The 24,875-nt window shown below is 49.4% G+C and overlaps 2 protein-coding genes and 1 long non-coding RNA gene across 3 annotated transcripts in view; 2 read left to right on the top strand and 1 right to left on the bottom strand.

Moving 5' to 3' along the window:
• tktb (transketolase b) overlaps positions 1-2,119 on the top strand; it is a 30,097-nt gene extending 27,978 nt beyond the window's left edge. Inside the window, exons 13-14 of the mRNA XM_063034897.1 lie at positions 1,374-1,493; positions 1,756-2,119. Of these exons, the coding sequence (XP_062890967.1) occupies positions 1,374-1,493; positions 1,756-1,928 (293 nt within the window). The 3' untranslated portion in view covers positions 1,929-2,119. The remainder of the gene's footprint in view (positions 1-1,373; positions 1,494-1,755) is intronic.
• On the bottom strand, positions 519-4,521 carry LOC134338822 (uncharacterized). The gene is made up of 3 exons (XR_010016292.1): positions 4,386-4,521; positions 2,603-2,751; positions 519-754 (listed from the first exon to the last, which is right to left on the bottom strand). It is a non-coding gene; the product is annotated as an uncharacterized LOC134338822 (long non-coding RNA).
• Positions 4,522-4,683: 162 nt separating this feature from the next.
• Positions 4,684-24,875, top strand: part of LOC134339145 (protein bicaudal D homolog 2-like) — a 67,466-nt gene continuing 47,274 nt past the window's right edge. The window contains exon 1 of the mRNA XM_063035509.1: positions 4,684-5,017. Coding sequence (XP_062891579.1) covers positions 4,808-5,017 — 210 coding nt within the window. The 5' untranslated portion in view covers positions 4,684-4,807. The remainder of the gene's footprint in view (positions 5,018-24,875) is intronic.

Below are 24,875 nucleotides of genomic sequence, written 5' to 3'. Positions count from 1 at the left end.
CGGTACTGAATATGATGCCAAATCTCTTCTGCCTGAACAAGGTGCACCTCTGTGTAAATCTTGAGTATTCACGTGTTTACCTTGTGGCCTCTTAAACGCTCCTATTGTGTCTGCTTCTACTGGCATCCCTGGGGGCTCATTTCAGACACTCACCACTCTTCCAGGTAATAAATTTGCTCCGCACGTCTCCTTGCCCTCCCCTCACTTTAAATGAATAAATTCTAGTATTGGACATTTGAAACTACCCCCCCCCCCACCCCAAACCTTGTGTATTGAGTTACAGCGTGGAATAGGCCCTTCCGGGCCAGGAATCCTCCTGGTTTTAACCCTAGCCTAACCACAGAACAATTTACAATGAGCAATTAGCCTACCAAACAGTATGTCTTTGGACTGTGGGAGGAAACTTGAGCACCCGGAGGAAACTCGAGCGGTCACGGGAAGAACGTACAACCGCCTTACAGACAGTGGTGGGAAATGAACCTGGTACTGTAAAGTGTTGTGTTGACCACTATGTGATCACACCCACACCCCCCACCCCAAAGGCAGCTACTCTGTGTATGCCTGTCTACACAAAAGTGCACAGATGCTGGAAATTCACCCACCTGCTGGCTTAAACTCAGCGAGACAGCTTCCGCCATCTCGGCCCGAAACGCCGATTGTTTACTCATTTCCATGGACGCTGCCTGACCTGCTGAGTTCCTCCAGCGTTTCGTGCGTGGTGCTCTACACCATTCGGTTTCCCGTCAGCCCACGACTGCTCCGGAGAGAACGAAGTGAGAGGGGAAATGTTTTAAAGTCCCTTTATCTCCCTCTCTCCTTCGCCTCCCCTTTCCTCCTTCCAGAGGAAACAACCCAAGCTTGTCCAGATTCTCCTGGTAGCTCACACCCTTTAACCCAGGCAGCATCCTGGTGAACTTCAGCCGAGGTTTCCACATCCATCCGGGAATGGGGTGACCAACATTGCACACGTTAAACCGAAGTTTTACACGGCATCTCTGCGACTTCCTCACTCTGTGACTCAGTGGCAGGCAATAAGCCTTCGCTCTGCTGTGCCATGCCCACATTCACTCTCCCTGTCACGCCGTGGGCTCCGATAAACTTCCGATAAACTTGCAGGGGCTTAATTGCTCCACCTCCGTGTATGTGAGAGGCAGAATAGTGGGGGGGGGAAGCTCATGAATGGGAATGTGGGGGAATGAAATGAGAGATAGCGTGCCACTGGAGACTGGGTGTGCTGTAGGACCAATTTCGAGACCCTGGAATCCTTTGGTCCAGTAGTTTGACTGACCACCCGTTCCCTCCATTTTGCTCTTCTGTTATTACTCCCCCTACCCGCTCCCCCCAACTCACTCTCTGCTTCACCCGTTCTCCAGGAATCGGAGTGCGTGTCCTCGACCCCTTCACTATCAAGCCGCTGGACGTGGCCACCGTCGTCTCCAACGCCCGGGCGGTCGGAGGGAAGGTGATCACCGTGGAGGACCACTATCCCGAAGGTACCCGTTGGTGGGAACCCCTGCCTCTGCTGGGGCGTGGGGTGGGGAGGGAGGTGGAGATGATGGGCGTGTGGGAGGGTGATGTGGAGGGATAGAATGGAGGGAAAGAGGTGGAAGTGTGGGGTCTGTGGGTGAGGAGGGGGCAAGTGCTGAGATGGGGTGTGGGAAAGGGTGGTGAGGAGTCGCAGCATGCTGAAGGAGTGTCCTCAAACTAAAACATCTCCCCTTCTCTCCTCTCTCTCCCCCCACCACCCCCCAACAGGTGGTATTGGTGAAGCCGTCTTTTCTGCCGTCTGCACAGACCCCAGCATCCAGGTGCGCCAACTGGCGGTGCAGGGAGTGGCCTGGAGTGGGAAGCCGGCGGAACTGCTAGCCGCGTTTGGAATCGACGCCGGATCGATTGCCACTGCCGTCCGCTCCTTCCTGGCCAAATGACAACTCTCCGCCCCCCCCCCCAACCTCCCCTCCACGGTCTGGTCCCTTTGTCCTTCTGAAACATTCCAATCAAATGGTGACCAATCTGGGGCCCTCACTTCCCTCTCCCTACTCCCAATCCCATTACCCTGACGAGAGCCCCTGTGATCAAAGTCATGAAAGAACAAATAAACGTTGACGTGTGTACTGCAGTTGTGTCACCTGGATTCTTTTTCCCAGACCGGTCTGCAATTCTTCACCTAGCCCCCTGGAACACCATTGTGGAATGGGCTGATTCCAGGGGGCTACTCCACTGTTAAATCTTGGTTGGACAGCTCTTTGGTCTGGATACTTACCACGGGCAAGCATTTCTGGCGGTGTTCAGGGCTTCCTTCATCGTGTCAATAGCTCAGTTTTGATTACTGTCAGTAGTGAGTTCTGGGTGGTGACAGGAGCACCGTCACACTCAGCTGTAGAAGGGCTCTTCATTGCTGTTTCTGTTTTACCAGTGAGGGTTTTTGGCCTTGAGCCAATCCTGGAGGACTGGTGGAGCACTCTTAGTCTGTCCTCTACCCTTTGACCTGTTTGGCACAGCTGACCCTACCAAGAGCTCAACCATAAAGTCCTGACTCCAGCTAACACAAGCCTCCAAACCATGATGAGGCTGTGGTCCTTTGGAGGATTTGTGATCTTACCGGTTGTTAAACTCTGGGTGGCGTCACTTGGGATCTAAGAAGCCTCTCCACCACGACGAGGCGACAATCCTTGGAGAAGAGGTGTAGTAGGTACCCGTGTAGAAAACCTTCTCTGAACTTCTCCAAATCCGTGAAGAGAGTGTCTGTGCCTGAGGTTCGAAGGAGAGGAGATCTTGTTAAAGCTGACAACTTACTTGAAGAGCGGAATTCTCGCGTAAGAACATAAGAAGCAGAAGTCGGCCATCTGGCCCGTCGTGCCTGCTCCGCCATTCAATAAAATTATGGCTGCTTTGGCCATGAACTCATATCCACCTATCTGCCTTTTCCCTACAACCCTCAATTCCCTTACTGTGCAAAAATCTATCCAACCTTAAATATATTTACTGAGATAGCCTCCACTGCTTCACTGGGCAGAGAATTCCAAATTCGCTACTCTTTGGGATAAGCAGTTCCTCCTCAACTCTCCTAAATCTACCCCACTGAATCTTGAGGCTATGTCCCCAAGTTCTAGTCTCAACTACCAGTGGGAATTACTTTCCCACCTCTAATTTACCTATCCCTTTAATAATTTTATATGTTTCTATAAGATCTCTCATTCTGAATTCCAGTGAGTACAGTCCCAGGCGACTCAATCTTTCCTCATAGTCTAACCCCCACATCTTTGGAATCAACCTGGTGAACCTCCTCTGCAGCACCTCCAAAGTCACCCTATACAGTTACTCCAGATATGGCTTCCCCAGTACCCTGTACAGTTGCAGCATTTTTGGGTATTGCTCTGGATTAACAGTCTCTCTTGTGTCTGCACGGGGAGAGGGCATTGCTGTTGGTTGGGGAGTGTTGGACCGAGGGTCACGGCTTGAAGTGGTGTTGCTGGGGGGTGGGGGTGGGGAGAGAAACAGAGAGAGAAATCCCTTCACTCGGATGATTAGTCTTTGGAATTCTTCCCCCACCCTCTCCATTCCAGATGACTTCTTCATGCGAGACAAATGGATAATTTCTGGATTTAAATGTCACTGGGGTAGAATACTGGCTGATACCAGAACAAGCCCTTTGGTTCAGCCCACAACCAATTAAACCTCACCCCTCTCACCTTTAATGCATGCCCTCCAGTGTTGCACATTTCAACCCTGGAAAACGGATACTCTCTGTCCACTCTATCTATGCCTCTCATAATCTAGTAAACCTCTGTCAGATCTCCCCTCAGCCTCCAGCGAAATCAACCCAAGTCTATCCAGCCTCTCGTGATAGCATGTCCTCTAAATCAGGCAGCATCCGGTTAAACCTCTTCTGCAAAGCCTTGACATCTTTCCTATAGTGGGGCAATCAGATAGTAATCGCCCACTGAGAACAACTCAGATTTGTACAACCTCTTACCCCACCTGTCCTCTGATCTAGCCAATATCCCAGTAAATCGCTTTTGTAAACGCTCCCAAAAGCCACCAGGTCCGTCCTGTAATGCTCCAAATGCAGCCGAACAACTGTTTAATAAGGCTGTACCACAACGCGCTGCACCTTAAACTGAATAAACCGAAGAAGGCTCAAGGCTTCTGCCGTTACGTTCACACATTTCTGGGATTAGATGCTCCAATTTGAGACCTCTAGCAATGGAGGCATAGATCTCCCAGCATGCGCTGCGGCAGAGAAAGGACTATACTAGACTCATAAGGCGGTACCCCGCTGCCACTCTGCATCTGAATTACATCTGATCGGGTTGTAAAACCCAAAAACATTATAAAACGTGTGGATGCAGACAAAAAAAAGAACATAGGATTCTGTCATCTACCTTGACTTTACTTATTCCTACTCAAGGCGGCGCTGTCTCCTTGTTCAACTGCCCGGCGGAACTGACAGCTCCCCGGCCCAATCGCAGCATTGGACATTGTACTAGGTGGACAGAGAACCTATCAGAAGGAAGGGGCGGAACGCATGACGTCGACAAAAGATGCGGAACAACCAATTCGAGCGAAGCGCATGCGCTCCTCTTGCACAAGCGACTTCCGACCGCCGAGGCCACGCCCACCCTATTGGCACAGCCCAATGGGCGGGGAAAATGTAAATATGCGGTGACGCAACTGGTGTGGGCGGGACAGCGGAAGAGGGAATTTGAATAAAAGCGGTTGGGCTGGCCGAGGCGGCGTTAAGGAAATAAAAACTCGGCCGACATTTAAAAAACAACGGTCGGAGGCGGGAAGGCGATGAGGTAACATGTCGGCAGGGGAGACGGAGGAGGTGGCGGCCTTGAGGGCCGAGGTGGATCGCCTGAGCGCTGAGCTGGCGGAGACCAGCGAGCAGAAGGTGCAGGCTGCCCAGTATGGCCTGGCAGTACTGGAGGAGAAGCAGAACCTGGCGCTACGTTACTCGGAACTGGAGCAGGAGCATGAAGCCGCCGTGCGAGAGTTGGAGCAGCTCAAGGAGGTGAGCCCACCCCCATTTTTCTCAACTCTGCCAATCGCCGCCCTCCCCGTCGACCTTCTGTAGGCTGATTGGTTGAAACCACCTTCAGTCAAGTGTCCCTATCCAATCGGAGATGGGAGGGCTGGCTCACTCTGACACAGCCCCTACTTTCCCTCCGTTTTGCCAATCGTGAGAAGTCGGCGCACGTGGGCAGCGGGAATCCGGCCGATGATTGGTGCCTATCCTGTCTGTTTACCCTTTTTTCGCCAATGAGGAGCGGGGCCACCAATCGTGGATAAAGGGCGGAGCGCTGATGGGAGTGGGGCGGGATTGTGCGCGGCGATTGGCTAATCTCTTGTTATAGCCGTCAATGCGATGGCGCCGGCTATTGGCTGTAGATGGTTGTCCATCACAGACAAAGCGGGTGGGGCCGGATTTGAAGTTGGAAGACGCGGGAAAAATGTATCCTGGTTTATGTCAGTCCTTGAAAGTGGAAGATTGTTCTAACACGTACAGTCTTGCATACTGTTTATACAAATCAAATCCTTATACGGTGCATTAATATAGAATAAAGTGGAACGGAGAAGGATTTTAGCCGTATCCTCAAATATGCTGGAGGAACTCAGAGTTCAGTCGATGTTTTGGGCCGAATCCAGCTGAAGGGTCCTCTAGCATTTTGCGTTGCTTAGATTTCCAGCATCTGCAGATTTTCTCTTGTTTGTAACCAAAGTGGTTGGTAACTGTTTTCTTCACAGTGGAGGAGTCTAGGTCAGGTGTAATAGGCTTGGAGTGAGAGGGGGTAGACCATAGCAATCCGAGGGTAGCATTAGTCCTGATGAAGGGTCTCGCCCCGAAATGTCGACTGTACTTCTTCATAGAGATGCTGCCTGGCCTGCTGCAGAATTCCTCGTGTTTTCAGAGGCTGGTTTTATCTGTCTAAGGAAAATTAGAGCTTTATTGCCATTGTTGAGGACGACAAGATTGCCGTTTTACTCCATTTAGTGCAAAACAGCATACTCAATCACTAAACACACTAGAATCCGGTTTAATATCATCGACATATGTTAAATCTGTTAACTTTGTAGCAGCAGTACGTTGCAATACATAAAAGAGAAAAAAAAAACTGAATTGCAGTAAATGTGTGTCTATGTATATACTGTATGTGTAATATCTATAATCTCACGGATATGTATATATCTATATGTATTTTTTCTTGTATAAAATCATTAAATTAAATAAGTAGTGGAAAAAAATAGAAATATAAAAAGTAGTGAGGTAGTGTTCACGGGTTCAGTATCCATTCAGTAATCTGACAGCAGAGGGGAAGAAGCTGGTCCTGAATCGTTGAGTGTGAGCCTTCAAGCTCCTGTACCTCCTCCTTTATGGTAACAATGAGAAGAGGGCATGCCCTGGGTGATGGGGGTCCTTAATGATGGACGTCGCCTTTTCGAGGCATCGCTCCTTGAAGATGTCCTGGATACTACGGAAGCTAGTACCCGTGATGGAGCTGACTAATTTTATAACTCTCTGCTGCTTACTTTGATCCTATACAGTGACCCTCCCCCTCGCCCCATACCAGACGGTGATGCAGCCAGTTAGAATGCTCTCCACGGTACACCTGTAAAAATTTCCGAATGTATTTGGTGACATATCAAACTCCTAATGAACTTCTGTATAGCCGCTGTCGTATCTTTGTAGCTGCGTCGATATGTTGGGTCCCAGAATAGATCTTCAGCGTTGTTGACACCCAGGAATTTGAAATTGCTTGCTCTTTTCACTTCCGATCCCCCTGAGGATTGGTGTGTGTTCCCTGTCTTGCCCTTTCTGAATTCCACAGTCATTCTTTGGTCTTGCTGATGCTGAGTGCAGGGTTGTTGCTATGACAACACTCAACTGGCTGATATATATCTCACTCCGTAGCTAAATTTAAAAATAACGTCTGAGTCATTTAAAATGACATTTGAGTTACAACTGAATTAAAAGCAAATGACTCTAAATAGAAATGGTGTTCAAGTGTTTCAAATGCCCATGTTATTAAGTTTTTAAAAGTTTATTTATTGAACTACAGTGTGCAATAGGCTCTATGAGCTGTGGCGTGCCACCTAGCAAGCCCTGTATCTGACCCTATCCTAATCATGGGGCAATTTACCCGCTACGCTGCTAGCGTTTAGGGCATCGATGGAGACCCTTCATCTCTGCTGGTTTTCAGGGCTTCCTTCGTCACGTCAGTAGCTTCCTCTCAGTTTTCACCACTGTCCGTCATGCAGGTCGCGGGAGGAGACTCAGGAATGTTGTCGCACTCAGATGTGTAAGGATGCTTCCTTGCTATGTCTGCGACGGTTTTGTTTGACCACTCAGGGTTGTTAGCCCTGAGCTAGTCCCCCTCCCACCCCCGAACCTGGGACCACAGTCTGTCCTCTACCCTCCGACCTCCTTGGCGTGGGTGACCCTACCTAAAGCCCTGCCTCCAGCCAACTTAGGTCTCCAGGCCATTGATCTAATTGATTAATCCAGGTCATTGATTAATCCTAACACAAGGTTGTGGCCCTCGTGGAGGGGGACAAGCTGACCTACTAACCGGTACATCTCTGGACTGAGGCAGGAAACCCATGCGCTCTCGGCAAGGACGTACAAACTCCTTACAGACAGCGGTGGGAATTGAACCTGGGTTGCTGGTACTAATAGCGCCGTCCCGACCACCACACTACCTTGGTATAATGATCAGATGTAAGTTGGCATCAACAACTAAAGCTGAGATTTAAGGGGAACAGCTCTGAAATGAAAGGGAGGTCGCGGCCCCACTTAGACTCAAATGTTGCTCGTGCCCTTGTACTGGGTGGGGGAGGGAGCATTCTTCGCAACGGCCCTGCGGAAGGGCTGTTTTTTTTCAGTCAGGATGCCCGTGCAGGGGTGTTTCTGCATCTCCTGCCAGGTGGGGGACGATTGAGCAGGTGATTACTGGGGGGTGGGATGGGTCCATCACAATGTTGTGAGCCTGCCATACACAGCGTGAGTTGCAGACGGTTTCCGTATCTGGTAGTTGTGTCCCGCTGATGTCCTGTGTGGTCCTGATCACTCGCTGAAGTGTTCCTTGGTCGATCTTGTTACAGCTGGTGGACCATACTCTCAGTTACGCATTGGTAAAAAGTTTACCAGCAGCTTTTGGTGCAGATTTGCTTCCGTGAATCTCCTGGGAAAGTATAGATACTGCAGAGCTTTCACTTCTGTCCAGGTTGTGACTGAGGCAGCACAGGGAGATAAACTAAGACCATAAGGTATAGGAGTGTTGGCGCGTGGCCCAGTGGTTGACGCATTCGTCTAGCGATTCGAAGGTCGCTTGTTCGAGCCTCGGCTGAGGCAGCGTGTGTGCCCTTGAGCAAGGCACTTAATCACACATTGCTCTGCGACAACACCGGTGCCAAGCTGTATGGGTCCTAATGCCCTTCCCTTGGACAACATCGGTGGCGAGGAGAGGGGAGACTTGCAGCATGGGCAACTGCCGGTCTTCCATACAACCTTGCCCAGGCCTGCGTCCTGGAAACCTTCCAAGGCGCAAATTCATGGTCACATGAGACTAATGGATGCCTAAAGATATAGGAGCAGAATTAGGCCACTTGGCCCATCGACTTTGCCCTGCCATTCTATCATGGCTGATCCATTTTCCCTTTAAGTTCCAGTCTCCTGCCTTCTCCCTCTATCCCTTAATAGCCTGACTAATCAAGAATTTAACAATCTCTGCCTTAAATATGTCCAATGACTTATCTTCACCAGACACCTGCACAACACATTCCACAGATTCACCACTTTCTGACTAAATAAATTCCTCTTCATCTCCGTTCTAAATGGACATTCCTCTATTCTGAGGCTGTATCCTCCGGTCTTAGACTCCCCCACCATCAGAAACATCCTCTCCACATCCACTCTATCTAGGGCTTGTAAAAGACACTGAAGCTAGTGGATATAAAGGTTTATTCAACAAAAACAAGCAACAGGCGTCATAATTCGAGACACTCCGGAAGAGGTCTGCTCAGCCAAATATTAGTTGACATTTTATATGCTAAATATTAAAAGTAACAGCAGGACAATTCAATAGTTTCAATGTATCTACAATGCTTCCTTTGAATTGAATATATTTGCATACGCCTCCTTCTTTGCACCCACACTCCAGACACCCAAAATGAATGTTAATCAGCATAGTCTGGTTTACAATCAACACCACTCGACAACTCCAAGAATATTGTTCAGAGCTGCATTTTAAAGTAGTCTACAATCCATATTCAGGTCTGAAGACTGCTGTTGAAATTAGTATTTCCTCTATACCATAACTCCAGCGTACGGCCTAACAGGTTTCACTGAGGCCACCCCTCATTGCAATTGAATTACAAGTTTGTGAAACTCTGGTTAGACTGTGAGCAATTACAGATGCTGGGAACCAGAGCGCTGCCCATCTGCCACCGGACCTCACAGACACTGCTTGACCCACTAGGTTTCCTCAGCGGACTGTCTGCCACTGGCTACCGCACTGTCAGAGGCACGTGACTGCACTGGCAACAGAGTCCGCTTTATTGCCGTTGAATTATGTTGGGAAGTTTGTTGTTTTGTGGCAGTGCAGGCATCAAGGTTTCACCTGTCTTCGGAACCCCGTCCTGAAGAAAGGTCTCGGCCCGAAATGTCAAATGTTTATTCGTTTCCACAGATGCTCCTAACCTGTTGAGTTCCTCCAGCATTTTGTGTGTGTTGCTCTGGATTTCCGGCGTCTGTGGACTTTCTCAAGGTTATTTGTTTATGAAGACACGCAGTCCTCTTTTATTGTCATTTAGTAATGCATGCATTAAGAAATAATACATTATTTCCTCCGGTGTGATATCACAAAACACAGGACAAACCAAGACTGAAAAAACTGACAAAACCACATAATTATAACATATAGTTACAACAGTGTAACAATACCATAACCTGATGAAGAAGTCCGTGAGCACAGTAAAGTTCAAAGTTTCTCAAATGTCCCACATCTCACGCAGATGGGAGAAGGAAGAAAAACTCTCCCTGCCATGCCGACCACAATCTGACTCTGAGTCATCTGAAAACTTCGAGCTCTGATCAGCTCTCCGACACCGAGTACTGAACTCCTGCTCTGTCCAAACGATTCAACCTCCTTCTCGGTCACCAAAAGCAGGCAAGGCTGGGGATTTTGAGGCCTACCCTCCGAAAGATGCAGGACCACAGTAACGACAGCAGTGAACGACCGTTTCAGAAATTTCTCCAGATGTTCCTCTGTGCTTTCACGTCCATTCTCCATCAAATCAGAATTGTCCACGGCCCCTAATTGACAGATACGATATCATTTTTCACCGGAGGGCTGCGCACGCGCAGTGTGCTGCCATCTTCTCCTCCCGCCTCGATTACAACAAGTGATGTAAGTTACAAAACTAAATATATAGCACAAAAGAATCGAAGATCAGCTTTATTTATCATATACGTTGACATACGTTAGGAATTTGCTGTGGTGTGTTAGCCATGCAATAATCCTTTTGCACGGCACTGTATTTGTCAACGTGGAGTGGAGAGCGAGATTGTAAGTCTGGTGGGAACAGAGGATGTCGGGAATGGTGAGGAAGGGGTGTGGGACAAGTGGCAGAGAAGGAGTGCCAGGGCTGGGGTTTGGCACGGGTGCGGACACAACCAGCCCTGAGACACCAGGCAAGGTCTTTTCATTCCAAACAATTGGCATACTGTATTGATCATTACAGAATGTCTCTCTGATGTTTCTTGCTCCCTCCCTCTTTTCCCAACCATGATTCCCCCTCTCCCTGCCCCCTTCCCACTCTCGGTCCACAACAGAGACCCATATCAGAATCAGGTTTATCACATATTGATACAAAATTTGATTTTGTTTTTCTGTGGCAGTGGTTCAGTGCAATACATAACATTGCTACAGTACTGTACAAGAGTTTTGGGCACCTTAGCTATATATTTGTGCCTAAGACTTTTATATTTTTAAAAAATTTGTGTTTATTGAGATACAGCACAAATAGGCCCTTCTGGCCCTTTGAGTTGTGCTGCCCAGCAATCCCCCAGTTTAACCCTAGCCTCATCACAGGATGACTTGCCATGACCAGTTAACTTGCCGGTTGGTACGTCTTTGGACCGTGGGAGGAAACTGGAGCAAAACTTTTTAACCAGTGGATGTATCATGCAGAGAACGCTCCCCAGGATGTTGCCCGGATTGGAGAACTTGAGTTATGGGGAAAGGGTGGATAGGCTGGACTCTGCACGTGCACAGTGGAGAGCATCCTGACCGGCTGCATCACAGCCTGGTGTGGAAACACCAGTGCCCCGGAATGGAAAAGCCTACAGAAGGTGGTGGTTACAGACCCAGTCCATCACAGGAAAAGCCCTCCCCCACCAGTATGCACACATATGTGGAGCCCTGCCGCAAGAAAGCAGCACCCACCAGCATTTGGCAGGAGGTACAGGAGCCTTGGATCCCACCAGGTTCAGGAACAGTTATTAACCATCAGGCTCCCAACCAGAGGGGACAGTTTCACTCACCTCAACTCTGCACTGATTCCACAACCTACAGACGTGCCTTCAAGGACTCCACAACTCCTGTTCTCAGTACTATCTTCTGTTATCATAGTTTGTGTTCTTTTGGACGTTGACTATCTGTTTGTTTTTGTATATTTTTAATATAAATTCTATTGTATTTTTCTGTGAATGCCCACAAAAAAGCAAATCTCAAGATAGCATATGGTAACTTCAAAGTGCATTTATTATCAATGTATGTATACTTTATACAACCTTGAGATTTGTCTCCTTACATGCAGCCATAAAGCAAAGAAACCCAGTAGGGCCCATTTTAAAAAAAAAGACCATCAAACTCCCAATGTGCAGAAAAGAAAACAAATCGTCGAACAATAAAAGTGAGCAAATAGCACTGAGAACTGGAGTTTTACGAAAGAAATGAAGTCAGACATCTCTGCAGCTGGAGTAGGAAGCAGCTGCAGTTTATCGCAAAGCCGAGTCTGTGCTGCGAGACCACAGACACGAGGCCAGGCAGGGTACGGCCCCGGTTCAGCGCAGAACCGAGTCTGTGCTGCGAGACCACAGACACGAGGCCAGGCAGGGCACGGCCTCGGTTCAGCGCAGAACCGAGTCTGTGCTGCGAGACCACAGACACGAGGCCAGGCAGGGCACGGCCCCGGTTCGGCGCAGAGCCGAGTCTGTGCTGCGAGACCACAGACACGAGGCCAGGCAGGGCACGGCCTCGGTTCAGCGCAGAGCCGAGTGAACGTCGCAGAGCAGCGAGCTGAACTGGCCCTCGCCTCTGGTTCTGACACCTTGACCTTTTTTAATCTGGCTGGGCGCTTAAATCTTCCAAACATCAAGTTGTACCTCGCTCTTAGACTGTCCTGGGGCCTGGGGCCTGGGGCCTGACGCTACAACTCGGCCCATACCTGACCTTTCCAATTCAGCCCGGCACTTGATTTGATCAGATGTTGGGACTTCCCTCGCTCTCAGGGTTGCCACAATTTTGCCTTGACTCTACTAAGACTCTCGACTCTGCTTGCCATGTCTGTGCCACGCCTGCGCCTCTGCCACCGCTCGTCTCCGCTTGCCACGACTATGTACGCAACGTAAACATATACATACAGACATTTACTTTGAGCTCTGAATGTATAGGATAGGGTGCTAACGCGAGCAAATGGGATTGGTGTAGATGGGGGAAAGGGGTCTGCACAGGCATGTTGGGCCGAAGCAACACACATCAAAGCTGCTGGTGAACGCAGCAGGCCAGGCAGCATCTCTAGGAAGAGGTACAGTCGACGCTTCAGGCCGAGACCCTTCGTCAGGACTCTCAGCCCGAAACGTCGACTGTACCTCTTCCTAGAGATGCTGCCTGGCCTGCTCCATTCACCAGCAACTTTGATGTGTGTTGCTTGAATTTCCAGCATCTGCAGAATTCCTAATGTTGGGCCGAAGGATCTGCTTCTGCACTGTGAGACTTGTGGGTCAGGATGGTTCATTTATTGAAAGTCATGACTGGCTCCTATTCTATCACTCCAAGATCCAATTCACTGCTGTCTGTGTTTGTCATTCTTGGAGACTGCTGGAGTGCGGAGAAGGTTTAGACCATCAGACGCAAGAGCAGAATTGGGCCAATTTCCCCATCGAGTCTATGTCACCATTTCATAGATTCCCTCTCAGCCACAATCTCCTGCCTTCTCCCCATATCCCTTCAAGCCCTGACTAATCAAGAATCTATCAACCTCTGCCTTAAACACACCCAATGACTTGGCCTCCAGTGGCAACGAATTCCGCAGATTCATCACCCTCTGGCTAAAGAAATCCCTCCTCATCTCTTTTCTAAAAGGGCATCCCGCTATACTGAGGCTGTGTCCTCTGGTCTTAGACTCCCCCACCACAGGAAGCATCCACTACACATTCACTCTACGTCCACTCTATCGAAGCCTTTCAACATTCGATAGGTTTCAATCTTCTTTGAACCCTCTCCAATGTTAGCACATTCTGTCTTAGAAAGAGGCCCAAAACTGCTCCACGTGAGGCCTAGCCAATGCTTTATAAAGCTTCAACATTACATCCTTGCTTTCTTATTCTAGTCTACTTGAAGGGAATGCTAACATTTCATTTGCCTTCCAGGATGCCATGGGGATTAGAAAGCATTCCCTATGAGGAGAGGGTGGGTGAGATGGGGCTTTCCTCTTCTGCAGCAATGGGGGATGATCGATGACCTGAAAGATTTGTACAAGATCATTAGCGATTGATGGAGTGGCGGGGTGGAGATACATCTTGACCAAAGGAGGTGTAGGGCACTCTTTTCCTCCGCTAGCCTGCAGGTCACCCTTGGGCAAGGTGTAGCACTTGCTCAGCCCCTCGATCAGGGTCACCTGAAGCCATGGGAGCTGGTGGTGGATTGTCGTGTGAGCAGCCGGTGCAGATCACAAGTCCTGGTATTGCGACCACTGACGCCAGGCAGACAACCTCTGAGAGGATAGACAATGGCTGGGGGGTCACCATCTTGTAAAGACTCTGCCCAGAAGAAGTCAATGGCAAACCACTTCTGTAGAAAAATTTGCCAAGACAATCATGTTAAAGATCATGATCACCCACATCATAACGGGGGTGATGATGAGATGGACTGGACAGCCTGTCCTTTTTCCCAGGACGGAAATGGCCAATTCCACAGGACATCCGTTCAAGGTTAATCGAAGAAAGTTTATAACAGTGCAAAAATGAGGAACTTGGTTCTGGTCGCCTCATTATAAGAGAGATGTAGAAGCTTTGGAGAGGAGGTTCACCAGGATGCTGCCTGGATTAGAGAGCATGTGTTATGAGGAAAGATTTGCTTTTAACTCTTTCCAATATGATTCTACTTCTAAGCTGTGTGTGGTTGAAGCCTGCAGTTTACATTTTCGTGGGACCAATTGAGTGACCTGCTGCTTTGTTGTCCCCGAGGGAGTTCGGCGAGGTTTGGAGTGGAGGGTACAGCCTGCGAGCCCACGATCGACCCCACTGCTTCTCTCCGACTGAGCTGTTGAGAAAGGTTGAGGATGAGAGCGAAGGACAGGCGTCTCCCTGTGTCTGACCAGTCTTCCCCCTCCTCGCCAGCTGCTCTTGGAGGAAAGTGCAGGAGTCTTTGGAATCCACGTTGCAAGGATTGGTCAGAGAGGCTGTGGACTTGTTTTGGGGGACTTTGGGGGTTCATGTTGCATGTGGTCCTGGATTCTGGTTACTTTTTTTTTGCTGTTTTTTGAGTGGTTGGTTCAGGGCAAACGATGCAGTCTGAGGCGTTTCTCTGAAGAATGTTCTGTCCTGCGGCCTGCATTGGCTAGTGGCGTGATGCTGAGCTCCTCTAAGCTGAATACTACTGGTCTCCCGGATAGACAGGGTAAATGCAAGCAGGCTTTTTCCACTGAGGTTGGGTGGGACCGCAGCTAAGGTCATGGGTTAAGGGTGAAAGGTGAAAAGTTTAACGGGAACTTGAGGGCAAACGTCTTCACTCAGAGGGCGAAGAGAGCTGACAGCACAATGATTCATGCGAGCTCGATTTCAGCCTTTAAGAGAAGTACATGCATGGTAGATTGTGTGGAGGGCTATGGTCCCAGTGCAGGTCGAGGGGAGCAGGCAGTTTAAATGGCTCATCATGGACTAGATGGGCTGAAGGGCCTGTTTCTGTGCTGTACTTCTCTGACTCTGCATTATCTGCTGGCTTTTTGCGGCTTGTGAAACTTCTCTTTTTATTGCACGTTGGGTGTTCGATGTTTTCTCGAACGGGTTTCATGGCATTTTTTTTTGTCTTGTGGCTGCCCCCTGTCGATACGACCGATGGTGGGGAGGGACGTGCCCGTGATGTACCGGGCTGAGTCCATCACTCTCTGCAGCTTCCTGCGCATTCGGATTGCCGTACCAGACTGGGATGCAACCAGTCGGGACATTTTCAACTGGACATCAATGAAAGTTTATGAGAGTTTCCATTTGCTGCACGGAATCCAGGCATGAACTCCGGAAAGCCATTAAGGGCACCAAGAGGCAATATCAAGCCAAGTTGGAAGCCCAGGCTAACCAAAGGGATGCCAGTAGACTATGGCAGGGTCTAAATGAGATCACTGGACGCAAAGAAAAGGCTGGGAATATCAGTCACTGTGGCGCTTCTCTTCCTGACAAACTTAACGTATTCTACGCAAGATTCGAACAGAAGAGGAGCTTTCCGCTCCCTCTGGATGAACCGGACCTGGTGGCATCAAGATTCATCATCACCGAGGAGGACGTTAGAAGGGCCTTCCTGAAGATAAATCCGAGGAAGGTGATGGGCCCAGATGGCGTGCTGGGACGGATTCTCCGGACCTGTGCAAGCGAGCTAGCTGGAGTGTTTGCTGACATCTTCAACCGCTCCTTGCTTCAGTCTAAGATCCCCTCGTGTTTTAAGAAGGCAACGATAATCCCAGTGCCGAAGAAGAGCAAGGTGGCATTCCTGAATGACTATCGACCTGTGGCTCTGACATCAATTGCTATGAAGTGCTTCGAGCGATTGGTTATGGCACACATCAACCACAGCCTACCGGTCAACCTCGACGCTTTGCAATTCGCCTACCGGAGCAACAGGTCAATGGCGGATGCCACCTCTCTGGCCCTGCATTCCTCCTTAGAACACCTGGAGAATAAAGACACATACGTAAGGCTCCTTTTCATTGACTACAGCTCTGCCTTTAATACCATCATTCCAAATAAACTGATTCCTAAGCTCCAGAACCTGGGCCTTAGCACTCAGATCTGCAGCTGGATCTTCAACTTCCTCACAGACAGGACCCAGGCTGTAAAAATAGGGGACAAGCTCTCCTCTACAATCACTCTGAGCACCGGTGTCCCACAAGGCTGTGTACTCAGCCCCCTGCTGTACTCACTGTACACCCATGATCGTGTAGCCAAGTTTCCATCGAATTCAATACATAAGTTTGCTAATGACACAACAATTCTAGGCCGTATCTCGGGTAATGATGAGTTTGAGTACAGAGAGGAAATTAAGAACCTGGTGGCATGGTGCAAAGACAATAACCTATCCCTCAACGTCAGCAAGATGAACGAATTGGTTGTTGACTTCAGAAGGAGTAGCGGACCGCACGACCCCATTTACATCGGTGGTGCGCAAGTGGAACAGGTCAAAAGCTTTAAGTTCCTCGGGGTCAATATCACAAGTGACCTGACCTGGTCCAACCAAGCAGAGTCCACTGCTAAGAAGGCCCACCAGCACCTTTACTTCCTGAGAAAGCTAAAGAAATTTGGCCTGTCCCCTAAAACCCTCACTAATTTTTATAGATGCACTGTAGAAAGCATTCTTCTAGGGTGCATCACAACCTGGTACGGAAGTTGTCCTGTCCAAGACCGGAAGACACTGCAGAAGATCATGAACACAGCCCAGCACATCGCACAAACCAATCTTCCGTCCTTGGACTCACTTTACACCGCACGCTGACGGAGCAGTGCTGCCAGGATAATCAAGGACACGACCCACCCAGCCAACACACTTTTCATCCCTCTTCCCTCCGGGAGAAGGCTCAGGAGCTTGAAGACTCGTATGGCCAGATTTGGGAACGGCTTCTTTCCAACTGTGATAAGACTGCTGAACGGATCCTGACCTGGATCTGGGGCGTCCCTCCAAATATCCGGACCTGCCTCCTGGTTTTTTTGCACTACATTACTTTCCATTTTCTATTTATTTATGATTTATAATTTAAATTTTTAATATTTACTATTGATTTGTACTCCAGGGAGCGGGAAGCACAGAATCAAATATCGCTGTGATGATTATACATTCTAGTATCAATTGTTTGGCGACTATAAAGTATTCGTTGACAAGTTGAACCTCCTTGAGGCGAAGTAAAGACACTGGTACACCTTTCTTGTGATTGTGTCTGTGTGCTGGGCGCAGGACAGGTCACCCGAGATACTAACACCCAGGAATGTAAACCTGCTGACTCGCTCTACCACCAATGGCACAATCAGGTTCAAGTTGATTGTCATTCAACTGTGTACTGCCAAATGAAACGGTCCTCTGGACCGAGGAGCACGAGCTACCTACCAACTGCCCGTTACGCCGCTGGCGTTCAGAGCAGCAACGAAGGTCCTCCATCTCTGGTGGTGTTCAGCACTTCCTTCATCGTGTCAGTAGCTTGCTCCCAGTTTTCACTACTGTCAGTCTTGCAAATCCCGGGTGGAGACTCAGGAATACCGTCACACTCAGATGCAGAAGGATTCTTCATTGCTGTTTCCATAGCCATTTTGTTTTGTCAATCAGAGTTGTTAGCCCTGAGCTGAACCCCCGAACCTGGAGGACCAGTGGACCACTCTTAGTCTGGCCTCTACCCTTTAGCCCGTCTGGCATGGGTGACCCCACCAAGAGCCAAAGAATAAAGCCCTGACTCGGGATAGTCTATCGTGACGTACTCCTACTCTGATATAAATGGACTTTGAAGTTTCGAGTGGGTTGCAGGCTCTCTGTGAGATGTTGCTCTGTTCTGTTCTGTGATTAGTGAGTGTCAGGCTGGGTGGGTGGGGGGTTTCAAGTCAGTTGCTGTGAGGATGGACTGAACATCGGGGTAGTTGAGTGTAACGAGGAGGTCTGCCTACGGATGCAGCAGGAAGTGGATCCATTGGCAAACTGGTCATTATAGAGATGGGGATTGAGGGGGTTGTGGACACAGGGAGGGTGGGGGTCGCGAAGACAGGGAGAAGAGTTGGAGGAGGGAGGGGGTCGTGGCGACGGGAAAGGGGTTATAGGGATAGGGAGGGGTCGTGAAGATGGGGAAGGGTATAGGGAAGAAGGGTGTCGCGGAGATGGAGTGGGGTGTAGGGGAGGGAGGGGGATGTGGAGATAGGGAGGGAAGAAGGAAGTCGTATAGGGGAGGGAGGGGGTCGCGGAGACGGAGAAGTGTTGGAGGAGGGAGGGGGTCATGGAGACGAGGAGGGGTGTAGAGGAGGGAGGGGGTTGTGGGGATGGGGAAGGGGTTACAGGGATAGGGAGAGGTGTCGGGGACGGAGGGGTCGCGGAGACGGAGAAGTGTTGGAGGAGGGAGGGGGTCATGGAGACGAGGAGGGGTGTAGAGGAGGGAGGGGGTTGTGGGGATGGGGAAGGGGTTACAGGGATAGGGAGAAGTGTCGGGGACGGAGGGGTCGCGGAGATGGGGAAGGGTATAGGGGAGGGAGGGGGTCATGGAGACGGGGAGAGGTGTAGAGGAGGGAGGGGGTCGCGGGGAAGGGGTTACAGGGACAGGGAGGGGGTCGCGGGGAAGGGGTTACAGGGACAGGGAGGGGTGTCGGGGACGGAGGGGTTGCTGAGATGGGGAAGGGTATGAGGGAGGGAGGGAGGGGGTCGCGGAGACGGGGAGAGGTGTAGAGGAGGGAGGGGGTCGTGAGGAAGGGGTTACAGGGACAGGGAGGGGTCACAGAGACGGGGAAGGGAGGGGTCGCGGAGACGGAGAGGGGTGTGGGGGAGGGAGGGGGGGTCGCAGATACAGGGAGTGGTGTTGGAGGAGGGAGGGGGTCATTGAGACGGGGAGGTGCGTAAAAGAGGGAGGTTTACAGAGAAAGGGAGGGGTGTAGAGGCCAGAGATTTTTACAAAAACAAGGAGGGCTGGGCCTGGATTTCCAAACCGAACCACAGCAGAGAATGTTTGTGAAGCCGTCCCAAAGATCTGACTGTGTGCCTGGAGGTGGTGATTCATAGACTGTGGGGGGGGGTTGGCTGGTGGGTGGAGGCGATGAGCTGGCAGCCAAGACAAGAGGCCTCCAGTCCAACTCATAAACATGCTTAATTAGCAACGCATTCAAACAATAGCAGCAAGCCGGGTACAGAACTAACTGCTGTGTCTGATCCCATGGTAAATCAGCCCCTATACCCCTCTCTGTCTCTGGGACCACTCCTCCCTCCCGATATCTGTAAACCCCTCCCTCCCCTACAGCCCACCGTCTCTGTGACCCCCACCGCATAGAACATAGAGAAGTGCAGCAAAGGAATTTAGATTTTAGATTCGATTCAACTTTATTGTCATTGTGCCGAGTACAGATACAAAGCCAATGAAATGCAGTTAGCATCTGACCAGAAATGCAAAGAATAGTGTTATTTACAAAATAACTGCGAATAAAAAAAGTGCTACAGCACACAAATATAAAAGTACTGAGACAGTACAATACGGATGCAATACTGCTTAGCGCTGTGATGAGAGGTTCAGCAGGGTCACAGCCTCAGGGAAGAAGCTCTTCCTGAGCCTGCTGCCCTTCTGCCCCTAATGATGTGCTGATCTCTCTGTGTGCTCACTTCCCATATATCTCTATCTCTCTCTCTATCTCTCTCTCTATCTCTCTCTCTATCTCTCTCTCTATCTCTCTCTCTATCTCTCTCTCTATCTCTCTCTCTATCTCTCTATCTCTCTATATCTCTATCTCTATCTCTATCTCTATCTCTCTGTGCTGCCTCAGTATTCTGCTTGCATTCCTCTTTCTTTTCCCACAGTAATTCCAGTCAGGAGTTGTTTAATCTGATTACTGAGGGTTAGCTGCACCTTGGGCTGTGGGGCAGCCAGGGACAGGGTGTTCAACATCTCCCTGTTCGCCGAACTTCAGCCATCAGGTTACGGAGAGCAAACCCCTCAGTCCTTAGCTCACTCTCTCCCCTGCCCCCCAACGCTGCCCATTCCTCGGCTCCCCCCACCCCATGATCCCCAATCTTCCACCCCTGTTGTTTATCCTCAATCACACTGCAGAGAGAGAGGGCGAGGGGAGAAGTGGGAAGAGAGTGTTGGAAGGAGAGCGGGGCAGGGAAGGGGGAGATGGGGGAAGAGAGAAAGGGGGTGAGGAGGGTGGAGAGATAGAGGGGATGGAGGGAGGGGGAAAGGGGGCAGGGAGAGGGAGCAGAGGTTAGCTCCCCGTTGCCCCTTCCACAGTGTGGCATTCCTTTGATACAGTGATCTTATCTTTCACAGCACTCCTCCCATCCTATACACACAGACACAGACACACACCCCCACCCTATGGGGCAGTCCCCGAAGGCTTCCAACCACCCTCCTTTTTGGGGGGTGGGGGTGGTGAGATTTACCCAGTCCAAGACTCCATAGTGACCGTCTATTGGAAGCCTATTCGCTCCATCGGATCCATGCTAGCTCACTGAGCCGCCCCATCCACTCTTCCCCCGAATCTTCACCTGTTGCCCACTCTTGCCATCAAATCCGCTGCTCCCCCCACCCTCAAGGGCATACATCGGGAGAGGAGACCAGGGTGTACACAGGGTGACCGGGGGAGCGTACTGACTCCACATACAGACCGTGCCGGTGGTCGCGATGAAACCCGGGTCTGCAGAGGAGTGAGGCAGTGGCTCTGCCTGCGGCGCCAAACAGATACGCAGATGTGGTTTTGATTTGGAGAGGGCGGTGGGTGAGTGGAGTAGGCTGCCAGAGTACAGTCAGAAACTCAGCAACACTCACAACACGCTGGAGGAACTCAGCAGGTCGGGCAGCATCCGTGGAAACAATCAGTGGACGTTTCGGGCCGGAACCCTTCGACGGGACTGTAGAGGGAAGGGGCACAGGCCCTATAAAGAAGGTGGGGGGAGGGTGGGAAGGAGAAGGCTGGTAGGTTCCGGGTGAAAAACCAGTAAGGGGAAAGATAAAGGGGTTTGGGAGGGGATAGACAGGAAAGGTGAAGAAGGAATAGGGGAAAACACAATGGGTAGTAGAAGGAGGTGGAACCATGAGGGAGGTGATAGGTAGCAAGGGGAGGGGCAGAGTGAAATAGGGATAGAGGAAGGGAGGGGGAGGGAATTACCGGAAGTTGGAGAATTCAATGTTCATACCAAGGGGCTGGAGACTACCTAGACAGTATATGAGGTGTTGCTCCTCCAACCTGAGTTTAGCCTCATCCTGGCAGTAGAGGAGGCCATGTTTGCAATCAGACACTAAATCAGGTTTATTATTACGGACATAAACTCAGTGTACCTCCTGTACCTAATAAAGTTGCCACTGAGTGTATGCTCATGGTGGCCCGCTGTTGTAGCCGATCCACTTCAAAGTCTGACGTGTTGTGTGTTCGGAAATGCTTGTCTGCACACCCCACTGTTGTAACGTGTGGTTATTTGAGTTCATAGAAAACATAGAAACATAGAAAATAGGTGCAGGAGTAGGCCATTCGGCCCTTCGAGCCTGCACCGCCATTTATTATGATCATGGCTGATCATCCAACTCAGAACCCAGCCTTCCCTCCATACCCCCTGACCCCTGTAGCCACAAGGGCCATATCTAACTTCCTTTTAAACATAGCTAATGAACTGGCCTCAACAGTTTGCTGTGGCAGAGAATTCCACAGATTCACCACTCTCTGTGTGAAGAAGTTTTTCCTAACCTCGGTCCTAAAAGGCTTCCCCTCTATCCTCAAACTGTGACCCCTCGTTCTAGACCTCCCCAACATCGGGAACAATCTTCCTGCATCTAGCCTGTCCAATCCCTTTAGGATCTTATACGTTTCAATCAGATCCCCCCTCAATCTTCTAAATTCCAACGAGTACAAGCCCAGTTCATCCAGTCTTTCTTCATATGAAAGACCTGCCATCCCAGGAATCAATCTGGTGAACCTTCTTTGTACTCCCTCTATGGCAAAGATGTCTTTCCTCAGATTAGGGGACCAAAACTGCACACAATACTCCAGGTGTGGTCTCACCAAGGCCTTGTACAACTGCAGTAGTACCTCCCTGCTCCTGTACTCGAATCCTCTCGCTATAAATGCCAGCATACCGTTCGCCTTTTTCACCGCCTGCTGTACCTGCATGCCCACTTTCAATGACTGGTGTATAATGACACCCAGGTCTCGTTGCACCTCCCCTTTTCCTAATCGGCCACCATTCAGATAATAATCTGTTTTCCTATTTTTGCCACCAAAGTGGATAACTTCACATTTATCCACATTAAATTGCATCTGCCATGAGTTTGCCCACTCACCCAACCTATCCAAGTCACCCTGCATCCTCTTAGCATCCTCCTCACTGCTAACACTGCCACCCAGCTTCGTGTCATCCGCAAACTTGGAGATGCTGCATTTAATTCCCTCATCCAAGTCATTAATATATATTGTAAACAACTGGGGTCCCAGCACTGAGCCTTGCGGTACCCCACTAGTCACCGCCTGCCATTCTGAAAAGGTCCCGTTTATTCCCACTCTTTGCTTCCTGTCTGCTAACCAATTCTCCACCCACACCAATACCTTACCCCCAATACCGTGTGCTTTAAGTTTGCACACTAATCTCCTATGTGGGACCTTGTCAAAAGCCTTTTGAAAATCCAAATATACCACATCCACTGGTTCTCCCCTATCCACTCTACTAGTTACATCCTCAAAAAATTCTATGAGATTCGTCAGACATGATTTTCCTTTCACAAATCCATGCTGACTTTGTCCGATCATTTCACCGCTTTCCAAATGTGCTGTTATCACATCCTTGATAACTGACTCCAGCAGTTTCCCCACCACCGACGTTAGGCTAACCGGCCTATAATTCCCCGGTTTCTCTCTCCCTCCTTTTTTAAAAAGTGGGGTTACATTAGCCACCCTCCAATCCTCAGGAACTAGTCCAGAATCTAACGAGTTTTGAAAAATTATCACTAATGCATCCACTATTTCTTGGGCCACTTCCTTAAGCACACTGGGATGCAGACCATCTGGCCCTGGGGATTTATCTGCCTTCAATTTACCTAACACCACTTCCCTACTAACATGTATTTCGCTCAGTTCCTCCATCTCACTGGACCCTCTGTCCCTTACTATTTCTGGAAGATTATTTATGTCCTCCTTAGTGAAGACAGAACCAAAGTAATTATTCAATTGGTCTGCCATGTCCTTGCTCCCCATAATCAATTCACCTGTTTCTGTTTGCAGGGGACCTACATTTGTCTTTATCAGTCTTTTCCTTTTTACATATCTATAAAAGCTTTTACAGTCCGTTTTTATGTTCTCTGCCAGTTTTCTCTCATAATCTTTTTTCCCCTTCCTAATTAAGCCCTTTGTCCTCCTCTGCTGAACTCTGAATTTCTCCCAGTCCTCAGGTGAGCCACTTTCTCTGGCTAATTTGTATGCTACTTCTTTGGAATTGATACTATCCCTAATTTCTCTTGTCAGCCACGGGTGCACTACCTTCCTTGATTTATTCTTTTGCCAAACTGGGATGAACAATTGTTGTAGTTCATCCATGCAACCTTTAAATGCCTGCCATTGCATATCCACCGTCAATCCTTGAAGTGTCATTTGCCAGTCTATCTTAGCTAATTCATGTCTCATACCTTCAAAGTTACCCCTCTTTAAGTTCAGAACCTTTGTTTCTGAATTAACTACGTCACTCTCCATGTTAATGAAGAATTCCACCATATTATGGTCACTCTTACCCAAGGGGCCTCTCACGACAAGATCGCTAATTAACCCTTCCTCATTGCTCAAAACCCAGTCCAGAATAGCCTGCTCTCTAGTCGGTTCCTCGACATGTTGGTTCAAAAAACCATCCCGCATACATTCCAAGAAATCCTCTTCCTCAGCACCTTTACCAATTTGGTTCACCCAGTCTACATGTAGATTGAAGTCACCCATTATAACTGCTGTTCCTTTATTGCACACATTTCTAATTTCCTGTTTAATACCATCTCCGACCTCACTACTACTGTTAGGTGGCCTGTACACAACTCCCACCAGCGTCTTCTGCCCCTTAGTGTTACGCAGCTCTACCCATATCGATTCCACATCTTCCCGGCTTATGTCCTTCCTTTCTATTGCGTTAATCTCTTTTTTAACCAGCAACGCCACCCCACCTCCCCTTCCTTCGTGTCTATCCCTCCTGAATATTGAATATCCCTGAACGTTGAGCTCCCATCCCTGGTCACCCTGGAGCCATGTCTCTGTGATCCCAACTATATCATAATCATTAATAACAATCTGCACTTTCAATTCATCCACCTTATTACGAATGCTCCTTGCATTGACACATAAAGCCTTCAGGCACTCTTTTACAACTCTCTTAGCCCTTTTTAATGCTTGCCCTGGATTTGTCGGCCTGCCACTTTTACTTTTCCCCTTTGTACTTTTTGCTTCTACGCTCTCTTTACACCCCTCTGTCTCTCTGCACTGGTTCCCATCCCTCTGTTGTGAACTAACCTCCTCACACCTAGCCGCTTTAATTTGATTCCCACCCCCCAACCATTCTAGTTTAAAGTCACCTCAGTAGCCCCCGCTAATCTCCCTGCCAGGATATTGGTCCCCCGAGGATTTAAGTGTAACCCGTCCTTTTTGTACAGGTCACACCTGCGCCAAAAGAGGTCCCAATGATCCAAAAACT

This window comes from Mobula hypostoma, chromosome 28 (assembly GCF_963921235.1).
Source record: "Mobula hypostoma chromosome 28, sMobHyp1.1, whole genome shotgun sequence".
Taxonomy (NCBI): domain Eukaryota; kingdom Metazoa; phylum Chordata; class Chondrichthyes; order Myliobatiformes; family Myliobatidae; genus Mobula; species Mobula hypostoma.
Note: the sequence above shows the minus strand (reverse complement) of the source record. Positions and strands in the feature narration are given on the sequence as shown.